This window comes from Podarcis bocagei (assembly GCF_964188305.1).
Source record: "Podarcis bocagei genome assembly, chromosome: 15".
NCBI classification, from domain to species: domain Eukaryota; kingdom Metazoa; phylum Chordata; class Lepidosauria; order Squamata; family Lacertidae; genus Podarcis; species Podarcis bocagei.
Window position 1 is genome coordinate 10,942,336 of NC_138141.1, and position 12,063 is coordinate 10,954,398.

Below are 12,063 nucleotides of genomic sequence, written 5' to 3' on the forward strand. Positions count from 1 at the left end.
GGTTGTCCAGTGAGCTTCAGGGCTGAGTGGGGATTCGAACCCTGGTCTCCCAGGTCTGGGGTCAGCATTCTAACCGCTATACCACAACGGCACTGCTGTGATTTCTAAATTATCCCTGCTTACTGTTGAAGCCACGACTGACAAGGCTTTGCCATTTGCCCCACTTTGCTGACCTTGTATCTACTTCCTGTCTTGTACCCAAGTCAGACCATTGGTCCACCTAGCTCAGTGTTGTCTACACTGGCCGGCAGCAGCTGTCCAGGGTTCCAGACAGGAGTTTCTCCCAGCCCTACTTGGAGATTCCAGGGAATTAACATGGGAGCATCTGCATCCAGAGCAGATGCTCTACCACTGAGCTGCAGCCCTTAAAGGATCTCTGAGCAGGCTGTCTCTGCCTAACCTGAGATATACAGGGATGCTCACAAGGTGGTTGTGGCAGTGAGTGAGATTACAGCCATGCTGTATACTGAAATGCATATTCATTGTAGCATCTTCTCTTTGCTACTCAGTAGTATCTTGAGTCTAGAGGCTAAAATTCTAGCTCCTTGTGGTGTTTTGCTTTCATCTTTCCCCTCTGTCCATTTATTTATTTAGGCACACAGCTTTGTATCCTTCAGATGTTGCTAGATTGCAACACCCACCACCCACTGCCATCGGCTGTGCTGACTGGGGCTGATGGATGGGAGTCCAACACCATCTCCAGGGCATCACGGTTTAGGGCAAGAATGAGCGCCCATATATTGTGGACTCCAACTCCCATCAGCCCCAGCCAGCTTGGCCAGTGGTCAGGGACGGTGGGAGTTGTGGCCCCCAACACCTGAAGTTCCGCACCCCTGGTTTAGGGAATTCATACCCAAGCAGCTTCATATCCCTCTCCCCAGTGACCCCCATCCCTTCCCTGAATGCTGATTGTTCTTCTCGCTTCCTTCTCGGCCCCAGAGATCCTGCTGTCTCATTAGCAGCAGCTGCACCAGGTGTCACAGTCGAGTCTTCCTTGTCCCAGAATACAGAGCAAGACCAGCCAGCGTGCAAAACTTCCCTTCTGCCATTTGAGGGCCTCGTGCTCCCAATTTTCACTGCCGGGAAGAAAAATAAAAAAAGACAGCATTGCTTTACATAAACAAGAAGGAACCAGATCAAACCTGCTGGGCACTGAGGCAGTGATGTTCCGGCCTTGGTGTATAATTCACGGCATCCTTCCCCCCTCCCCTTTACTTACACTGCCAAGGACAAATCTTTGAGCCAAAAAAAGGGGGGGGGGAATCCTGGTCATGTGGCAGCAGCCTGGGAAGTTCTAGAAAACGGGGCTTGTGTTTCCATGGGGTCCTGTGCTGAGATGGCAGCCATGGACATCCTGTCAGCCTCAGGTTTTCGATTCTCTAGGGGCCGTTCTGAGCCTGACATGGTTTGAAATAGAGTTGAAAGCACTCCGTTTTCAGGGCTGCAGGTGGGTGCTTAATTTCCAATGAGCAGAGTTTGAAATTCCGTAAACACACATCGTCCAGTGATGGGCCTCCAAGCCTCTGGTTTTAAGACAGGGCTGTGAGATGGCTCAGCTCTCAGCCCTCTTGAGGTTGTTCCAAGGGCACACACTTAATCCACCTTTTCCCTGCTATGCTAGAAATGGCCGTGAAGCTGTGCAAGCCTACTTTTGTGTGCCGGCTCACAAAGGGCCCTGAATCCAGGCAGCCTTGCATAGGGGCGCAATTTCTGCAGGCGTGGGAACATAGTGTGCTGTTTACACCTTGCTAAGGCATTCACCCAAAAGGGACACAGGTGGCACTGTGGGTTAAACCACAGAGCCTAGCACTTGCTGATCAGAAGGTCAGCGGTTCGAATCCCCGCAATGGGGTGAGCTCCCATTGCTCGGTCCCTGCTCCTGCCAACCTAGCAGTTCGAAAGCATGTCAAAGCGCAAGTAGATAAATAGGTACCGCTCTGGCGGGAAGGTAAATGGTGTTTCCGTGCGCTGCTCTGGTTCGCCAGAAGTGGCTTAGTCATGCTGGCCACATGACCCGGAAGCTGTACGCCGGCTCCCTCAGCCAATAAAGCGAGATGAGCACCGCAACCCCAGAGTCGTTCACGACTGTACCTAATGGTCAGGGCTCCCTTTACCTTTAAGGCATTCACCCGCTTAGCTCGGTAGCATCCATGCTTGCAGGGGGCATATCTCCAAAGTTCCAGGTGGGGCTTGTTCCCAGCCCTGCCCAGAGATCCCAGGGGCTGAGCCAGAAAGACCGCCTGACCATCCTTCCCGTTGCCTCCCTGCCCAGTTCCGAATATGAGGAGATCACCATTGACCCGACGTGCAGCTGGAAGCCAGTGCCCATCAAGCCCGACATCCACATCAAGGAGGAGCAGGACGGGCCTGTGCTGAAGCGCTGCCGCACCATGAGCCCCACCCACATGGTGATGCCCAACGTCATGGAGATGATTGCCGCCCTGGGACCGGGCCCCTCGCCCTTTGGGCCCCTGCAGCCCCCGCCAGCCAGCGGCAGCGACTACACCAGCCAAAGTGAGTCTGCGTCTGGGGCAGCGAGACCTCTCTGTGGGGACTAGGGAAAGGCCACTGGGCTGCGTCTCAGAGTAGACCCATTGGAAGGACTGGACTGAAGGTGGCCATGCCCAAGGGAGCCTCTCTGAGCAGGACTGGCATGGGAGGCAAGCCTTCCTCCTCCAAGGGAGTCCTCCTTTCCAGCAGTACAGACTCCCTAGTCCAGCTAACGGGTCTTTTGCAGCCCCTGGGTACATTTCCTCCGCCCCTGATCAATACTTACGTCTCCACTTTGTCACCAGAAATCCAAACCTTTGTACGTACAGTGCTGTTATTGGATCGTTTCGTCCTTGTAAGCTTCCGTATTGTTTATTTTATATAACGTCATTGGTTTGCACGGTGTTTTACAGAGCACGATTGGGTTAGGTCCCTGCCCCAAGGAGCTTACAGGCTAAGATTTGACACTAGATAAAAGCAGAGAAAGGGGACAGAAGGGGAGGCAGAGTGGTTAACAGCGGGGGAATCTTTGTGGCTTCTTCCAGCTACACAAAGCAGGGAATGGGCACTGAGGGCTGAGTTAGGCGGAGAGAGAAATGAGCTGGTGCACAGAACAGAACAGACCGTGACCTGTATCCAATGGTTGCCCTACGCAGAGAAGAACCATTGAGATTAATGAACATGACTAATTTAGGGTCATTCATTTGAATGTGCCTACACATTATACATTTAAAGCATATCTCTCCCCTCCCCTGAGCCCTGAGAACTATAGTTTGTTAAGAGTGCTGGGAATTGTAGCTCTGTGACTTGTTGTTGTTGAGGTTGATGATGATGATGACGACAACATTATCATAACAGTGGTACCTCTGGTTACAGACGTTTCAGGTTACAGGCTCAGCTAACCCGAAATAGTACCTCAGGTTAAGAACTTTGCTTCAGGATGAGAACAGAAATCGGCAGAGGGAGGCCCCATTAGCTAAAGTGGTGCTTCAGGTTAAGAACAGTTTCAGATTAAGAATGGACCTCCAGAACGAATTAAGTTCTTAACCCGAGGTACCACTGTATTATTATATTTATATCCCACCGTTTTCAAGGCAGTTTACAGATAAAAACTGCTAAAAATATAGGGGGGGAAAGCAATCATTTAAAAGTAATTAAATGCTGATAGAATTAAAACTATATATATGTATAAAATCTGTTCAAAGCATATAAATACAGTGGTACCTCAGGTTAAGAACTTAATTCATTCCGGAGGTCCGTACTTAACCTGAAACTGTTCTTAACCTGAAGCACCACTTTAGCTAATGGGGCTTCCTGCTGCCGCTGGAACACGATTGAAAAATATCCATTAACAATGGACATTCAGAGGCCAAAGTTACACCCACAGGACGTGTATCAATTATAGTGTCCAAGTCAGAAAGGATCCAAGGGATTCTGTCCACAAAGTGCTAAGCAACTTGTTCACAGCAGACCGTTAGTTATAGTCCCCAGGATTCTTCGGTGCTCTCTCTTAAAGGCCCCCACCACTTTAAATATATGGTGTGCCCACAGCCTAGAACTACCATTGGATAGAACTCATCATTTTTGTATTTCTGATGGTGGATTTGAGCACCCAAATGCTAAGCTCTTTGTATAAGTACTAACCAATCCCCAAATGAATTCTCTACCTAGCACTAAGTTTTTATAAGGGGTCTCAAACCACCTCACACGTCTGGTTCTTGTTCACATTCCTGTCCAGAGCCCCTCTTCCACCTTTTGGCTCCTGTGCATAAGGAGAACAATCTCTGTGTCCTGATTCGCCCTTTTGCTCCTTTCCCCCCACTGATTTGGATTTTGCTTCCCTCTCTCAACAGGTTCAAGCTTTTCTGGCCCTGGGACTTTTCCTGACTCCTTCCCTACTGTGAACCCCGGCACCCCGACATTAAATGAATTCAACCAAGGACCTCCCCCCATCTCATACCAGTCTGACATTCCCAGCAGTATGCTGACTCCCGAAAAGCCACCTGCTCCCTCCATCCCTGGACAGGTCAGCACAGATCTCCTCTCGGGGTGGAATGGGAGGCGGGCCAAGGAGGAGGAGGAGGGGGCTTATTCTGCACCAGCTGTTCCTTCCGGGATCGCAGCTCAGAGGCAGTTTCAGGGTAGCACAACCCATTCTGCTGCATGGGGGGGGGGCACCACAACAATGCTCTAGAACGGAGCGTGAGAGGCAGGGGGCTCCAAATTTTAGCCTTGCCCAGGGCACTGCTGAAATTTGAGAGCCCCAAGTCTGCCATTGCTTGGCTCCTGCAGCTGCTGTGCAGTTCTTGGAGATACTGAAACAACCTGCCAGATTTGTTTCCCACCGCAACATCGAACAATCCTGCTACTGGGTTTTGGAGTTCAGAGGGCAGTTTAGATTCCTGAGAACCTCCAGCCATTTCTGATTTTACTGAGCTACAACTCCCAACGTCTCTGGCTATCAGCTGGGCTTGCTGGGGCTGATGGGAATTGTAGTTCAGCAACACCCAGAGGGGCAAAGGCTGCCCACTCCTTTTAGAGGCAGTGCCTTTGAAATAAGAGCTGTAGAAATGGCCCTGGGACCAGAGAGCCTTAGACCCTTTAAGCATCATTTTGCAGGAGATCCGAACATAAAGCCATTGATTTTCGCTCTCCTCTCGTGTGACAATCAGGCATTGGGCTGATGTTTAGCAAATAAGAAGAGGCTGCAGGGTTTTGTTGGGGTTCCCTCTGTAGCCACCAGGGGGCATTGTAGAGCTTACTGAGCCATTTATGTGTTTTCTCCTTATAGCCCTGGGCTGGGAAAACGAAGCTTCTCCATTTACCAGGCATCCCCAAACTTGGCCCTCCAGATGTTTTTGGGACTACAATTCCCACCATCCCTGACCACTGGTCCTGTTAGCTAGGGAAGATGGGAGTTGTAGTCCCAAAGCATCTGGAGGGCCGAGTTTGGGGGTTCCTGCCATATACTTGTTGCGGTATAAATCCCATGATCTCCAATTGCTGGCCAGGCTGATGGGAGTTCAGTTCCAACAACATCTGGAGGAGCCACAGTTCCCCACCCCAAATTCCTGCTGTGTAGTACCATAGCGGGGACACGGGTGGCGCTGTGGGTTAAACCACAGAGCCTAGGACTTGCCGATCAGAAGGTCGGCGGTTCGAATCCCTGCGACGGGGTGAGCTCCTGTTTCTCGGTCCCTGCTCCTGCCAGCCTAGCAGTTTGAAAGCACGTCAAAGTGCAAGTAGATAAATAGGTACCACTCCGACGGGAAGGAGTGCGCTGCTCTGGTTTGCCAGAAGCAGCTTAGTCATGCTGGCCACATGACTGTACACCGGCTCCCTCGGCCAATAAAGCGAGATGAGCGCCGCAACGCCAGAGTCAGTCACAACTGGACCTAATGGTCAGGGTTCCCTTTACCTTTACCCTAGTACCATAGCATATGCAAACACCTGTGACTTTACTATTGCCATGTCTTTCCAATGTACATGTACAAAACTGCCAACCAACCTACCCAGAAATGGAGGTGCGGCAGGTGGTGGTGGTGGGGTACAAAAGGTAAGATGTGCTTGCAGCCCTGCCACTGTGTGTTTCTCAGCGTTCCGTTTTCCTCTTTTGCAATTGCAGATGCCCCCGTCTAGCAGGATGGAGACTTCCCACAACCCTATGCAGCAGGGGCTCAACAACCCCAACCTTGGCAGCCAGCAAGGGCAGCAGCTCCACCATCGGAACCCTCCCCCGCCCCAGTCGCGGCAGCCCATGGGACAGCCAGCCTCCGGGGGCCAGGCGCACGCAGGAGATCTCGCCTTCAACCCTGGGCCTGGGATGGGAGGTCCACCGGGACCTGGAGAAGGCTCTGAGCCGTCCCTGGATGTAAGTAGCCTTACACTCCCCACCCCCCACGCAAACCTTCCCATCGCTTGAGAAGGTCTCACTTGTCTCCCGCCTTGCTGCTCCTTCTCAGCACCAGGTGGCCCCCGTTTCAAAGCCGTAATGCAGGAGAGGGGAATGTTTTGTCTGGCTCAGGGGCCTGCTCCTGGGCAAGCTGAGCAGAGCAACAAATGTAGAGGTTGTCTTTCTGACATAGTCTAGTTTCCAAGCACACCCTCCCTCCCCCCTCCATCTTCCGTGCAGAAAAGCAAGAGGCATTATTATCATCATCATCATCATCAACATTAATATATCGCCCTATACCCAGAGGTCTCAGGGCAGTTAACAGAACAAAATCAAAATATAAAACCACAAAATATATTTGTTGTTTAGTTGTGTCCGACTCTCCGTGACCCCATGAACCAGAGCATGCCTTGGAAACTCTCACTTTCTTCTCAAAGCTTCTCCTTTTTTATGTCCATGGAGTTTCTTGTCAAAATAGTAGAGTGGTTTGCCAGTTCCTTCTCCAGGTGGATCACATTTAGTCTAAACTCTCGGCTATGACCTGTCCATCTTGGGTGGCCCTGCGCCGCATAGCTCATAGTTTCTCGGAGTTATTCACGCCCCTTCGCCACAACAAGGCAGTGATCCACGAAGGGGACAAAATATATAATCAAAATAAAAACGACGACCCAATAACCCCTTCCTTCCCTCCAAAAAACATCCTACATTTTAAAAGGGCTTAGGATGTCATTAAAATCAACCAAAGGCCTTGTTAAAAAGGAACACTTTTGCCTGGCACCTAAAGGTGTATTATGAATTTCCCTGGGGAGAGCATTCCACAGATGGGGAGCCATTGCAGAGAAGGCCTGTTCTCGTGCTGCCACCCTCCGGACCTCTCAAGAGGGAGGCACACGAAGGAGGGCCTGAAAGGATGATCTCAGGGTCCAAGTAGGTTCATATGGAAAGAGGCAGTCCTTGAGGTATTGTGGTCCTGAGCTGTTATCAGAGCGCAGGCCCTGCCCACCCCTGGCATGTGGTCCTCAGGCAGTAAAAGGTTGCTCCCCACCCCCTTTTCTATTTTTTGGGTCTTGCCTGAGGATTGAGCATTTCACTGTCAGGCTATTCAGGGAATCTAAGAACTGGGACGCTAAACCCACTGGAGACAAGGCAGCTGGTTCTGTCAGTCCTTTGGGGAAGGAAGGAGGCAGACATGGCTCCTTCCGCCTTGTTCAGCTAGTTGCATCAACTGCAGCTGGTGGAACTCCTTGGCCCTGGCCTTGTTCCTAGCTTGGCTCTTGGTTTGCTGGTCCGTTTTTGGTGCGAAGCTTCCCTGGTGGCGCTCAGCTCCCTTCAGGCAGGTGGCTTCATTCGTCTTCCTCTGCCTCATGCCTACTTTGTTTGCAGTCAAGGTGCAGCGCTTCCCCTGATTCCTATCTGGAGCATAGGAAGCTGCCCAGTACTGAGCCCCAGCTTTAGTCCATCTATTGTCAACACTGGCCAGCAGCAAATCTCCAGGATTTCAGATCACTGTCAGCCATGATGGCTGTGTAGTACCTCTGGCATCAGAGGCAGTAGGTCTCTGAGTATCAGTCACTGGAACTCACAGGTGACCAATTTTCTGTGTCCTGGTCCCGGAATTCATAGGGAAATGCTTTAATCAAGGAAAGAGAGTGTTTCCCTTCCAATGATCAGACCTTGGCTTGACTTTTAGGAGGGAACCTTCATTCTGTGAGTGATCAAAAAATATTTCCATAGTGCATCATGCAGAACGCCTCCTTGCATCTTGCAAGAGCTTTACCTATCCTCTCCCCTGAAGAATCTTCTGGGCGTGTTTTTGATTCTGAAGTCCAGGTCCTACTCTGGATGCTCATTGCACTGCTGTTCAGCTCAAAAGCGTAGAAGTTGCTTATTTATATAGCGCCATCTGCCCACGTGGCTCTTTATGAAGGAAAGAAATGACAAATCCCTACCCCAGGGGGCTTACAATCTAAAAATAGAGACAGGGAGACAACAGTGGCAGGGCGGAAATGGAGGCCTGGATAGACAGGAAAAGAATAGCGACAACTTCAGTTACACGTATTTGGCTTTTGTTTTCAGTAAGGGCTAGATGAACCATCCAAAAGACTTCCCGGAAAAGGCATGTTTTGGGGAGGAATTGAAGGAAATAAGGGAGGTGGTTGCATGGCGACGTTCCAGGAGGCAGTTCCATGCATATGGGGCAGCAAGGGGAAATTGGTGGAGTCGTTTGAGGGAGCAGGATGAGGGTGGTGGAGCTGGATGAGCATGATCACAGGGAGTGACAAGAAGTTTGCTCAGGATCAATGGCCAGCCATCCAGGGAAGCCCATGAAGGAATTTCAGGAGGGGAGGCGGAAGAGGTGATGACGAGTTAACCCTGTTCTTTCTGTTTCGCCTTCAGCTTCTTCCTGAGCTGACGAACCCAGATGAGCTGCTGTCCTACTTAGGACCCCCTGATCTCCCCAATAACAGCAACGATGACCTGCTTTCTTTGTTTGAGAACAACTGAAGTCACCCTTTAAGGAACACAGTCACCAAGCTCCAAACACCACCTACACACACCTGCACACCACATACACAAGCACACACACACACACATCGACACTCACATAATGCATCCCATAGCTTCCCAGGCTCCCATCGAGAGAGGGGCATTGCCTTGGTAAAGTGGCAGTGCCCACAGAAACCTGCCAGCGAGTCAGAACCGTACTAAGGCAGCCCGAGAAACTTTGGCCAGGCAGTAATCCAGTTTTGTCAGAATTGTCTCTACCCTCCAGAAGGGCTCCAGTGGACAGCAGAGCAGCTTGCTTTAGCCATACTGGGAACCCTTCATTCCCAAAGGAGAGTTGGGGAGGGGGCGCTGTTCCTTGAAGACTTAGTTGTTAACAAGATGCTCACACCACGGCAAGGTTATCCACATGGCAGCTGTAGCAGTTCAGCCGATCTGCCCCCCGAGACAGCCTAGAAAACCCACAGCCAGGGAAGGAGGAAATGGAGCCACAGGGTTTCCCCTGAAATGTTAGCACAGTCAATAACCTTCCCCTCCTCGGGCACATCATTCTGGATCTTAGTTTTGGGGTACGCAGGTCCACCTGTAACATGTGACACTGTAGGATGAAACTGGCTCCTCCTTGTTTATACATTTCCCGAGCATTCTTAAGCCACAAGCTCCAGTAAGAAAGGACAGAGAGTGACGGTGTCTGGAAGAAGATGGAGCTTGCTTGCTCTTGCATGTTCTTGAACCTGGAGGTCCTCTGGAGCCAGCTCTGCTTGCCCAAACTCCTCGGATGGGGCATAGCAGCGGTTTTTATCTTTTACGGCTCCCAGCCTCATAGATGTGTCCAAATGAATCGGGATCAGAAACCTGTCCACACTCCCCATGCTACGTTCCTGTCCAACAGACCCACAAGAACATGAGCTGGAAAACTTTTTCCCTCCCCCCCATTGCTTCTCCCCGCGGACTACAGCAGCAAGGAAAGGCGTCTCTGGTGGAAAGAAAAAAAGACAGTTCCCAGGGCACCTCCTGACAGACTTGCCTCCATCTGTCAATGGATCCGTCTACAAGCACAACAATGTAAATAATGTAGAAACACTAAAGGAAACAAAAGTGAGGGTGGGAGGAAAATGGGGAAGGGAGGGGAGGAACTATTTAAAAGCAAGCCGCATCACTCTGTTGTATAGTCTCCAGGGCTTCCCAGCCTTGGGGCAAAAGTCCTCTGTATAAATGTGCATAAGCTTCCTAGATTGTAATATAGACCATTCCACATGGGGCTGTGTGCACTATTCAGAGACTTGATGCATTTAGCCATAGCTGGGGTCCGGCCCTTGCATCTGACATGTGTGCGTCCCACCAAAGTAGGATCTGGATGCTGAGAATTAATTCATTTTAATCCCGAGCCCCAGAAATAAGTGCAGCGAAGTCAGTCCCTACCCACCCACCCCAAAAAAAAAAACAATGTGTGTGTTGACCTGCCATTCCCCCTCCATCCCACTCAGGAGCCCACTTCAGTTTAGGTTGCATTTGGGATGGTGTCAAAGAGGTCCCAAAGGTTACCTTACCTGTGGAAGAATCAAACCATTGTTTGTGGCCGGGTTTCCTGAGCCAGGGAGTCCCTGTGTCCAAGTGCTGACAGCTCTGTTGAGTTTTGTGTATCTTGTTTCATTATTGCTATATATTAAAGGATTCTTTTTGGTGGGGCTCACCAAATAGTTTGTGTGCTGTTGGTTTTAAAATGTACCTATTGCAAGATCAAGGGTGAATGTGGGGAAACAGTAGGTCCTTGCTCAGAACTTGGGGAGGTTCATGAGGGTGCCCTTTTTCCCTTTCCAGCTTAACTGTCCAAGCTATCTAGCTTACAATCAGCAGAGACGTCCTAGAAGACACAGTGTTTGGGAGCAGCGATTGTAATTAGAACATAGCTGTGATAATCTGCATGGATGGAGACAACCTATCAGTTTAAAAGTTGACCGGCAGAGAGGATTGTGGGAGCCCCTAAATATGACATTGCACACATATAACTCGGCAGAGAAGAATGGGGGAAGACAATTTGGAGATAGGTCAGAAACCGAAATAATTCCAATTCCAATTAAACGTTTTATTGCCCTAGCCATAGGCCATGGCATCATTCAGAAGGAGAACAACAACAAAAAAACAATAACCATAAAAATCATCGGGCACAGACATACAATAAAACCACGGTCATGGCTACTAAAATTATTTGTTGCATTAAATAGAATAGAATGGCAGAAGATTCTCAGGTAAGATGTGCCAAATTAAATATCTGAATCCCCTTTGCAGTTGGCCGCTATTTTGTCTAGTTCCTTCCTCCTGATCTTCTTAGCTGCCAGCACACAGAGTGCTACTCTATAAGTAACAAAGTTGACCAAAATAATAAGGGATAAATGAGTAAAAAGTAGCCTTCTCCAAGTAGAAGTCCGCCAGATGTTTGACTCCAGCTCCCAGCATCCTTGGCCATTGGTCATTCTGGCTGGGGCTGATGGGAGTTGGAGTCCACCAAGACCTGGAGGGTCTTCAGAGAACACCGGTGTAAATATTGCAAGGGTGCAACCAGAAAGAAGAAATATCCCTTTCCAAAACTGATACGAGGAACTTCACCCTCTTCAAGTGAGACCTGAGGTACCTCTTGCACCAGGGCTGGGGAGCCAGTGTTCCTCTTATCAACTGCAGCAAACACGAGTTCAGCAACTTACAGCAGGCCCTGCCTAACACTCTCTTACCCACGGGAACAGCTTAGAACCTTAGACTCTTATCCTGGCCATTCCAAGCAATAAAGCTGCTACTGATTAGTTAGGCTCCTAGATCTGCCCAGGAGAAAGAAAGTTCTCTTAGAACTGTTTTTAAAACATAGGATAAGAAGAAGAATTGTGAAGGTGATGCTTAGCAGTCAGGGCTGTTTCTGACTATCCTGGCAGGGCAACATGTTTTGAAAGTACAATTCCACCCATCTCCCAATTAAAAGTTAAAGGCCCCATCACCTGTTGCTAGAGAGCCATGTCCACTTAATAGCAGGTTGCACACGGCTTGGTGAGCAAATACTGTATTTTTTGCACCATAACACTCACTTTTTTCCTCCTAGAAAGTAAGGGGAAATGTCTGTGCGTGTTATGGAGGGAATGCATGCGGGTGATGGGGGGATCTGCTGCAGTCGTGAGCAGAGGATCCAT

General features: G+C 49.9%; 1 protein-coding gene across 1 annotated transcript in view; it reads left to right on the plus strand.

Annotated features, from left to right (window-relative positions):
- The window catches only part of ZMIZ2 (zinc finger MIZ-type containing 2), a 106,758-nt gene extending 96,173 nt beyond the window's left edge, over positions 1–10,585 (plus strand). The window contains exons 16-19 of the mRNA XM_081171628.1: positions 2,273–2,514; positions 4,344–4,516; positions 6,116–6,361; positions 8,780–10,585. Of these exons, the coding sequence (XP_081027754.1) occupies positions 2,273–2,514; positions 4,344–4,516; positions 6,116–6,361; positions 8,780–8,887 (769 nt within the window). The 3' untranslated portion in view covers positions 8,888–10,585. The remainder of the gene's footprint in view (positions 1–2,272; positions 2,515–4,343; positions 4,517–6,115; positions 6,362–8,779) is intronic.
- Positions 10,586–12,063: the final 1,478 nt, after the last annotated feature.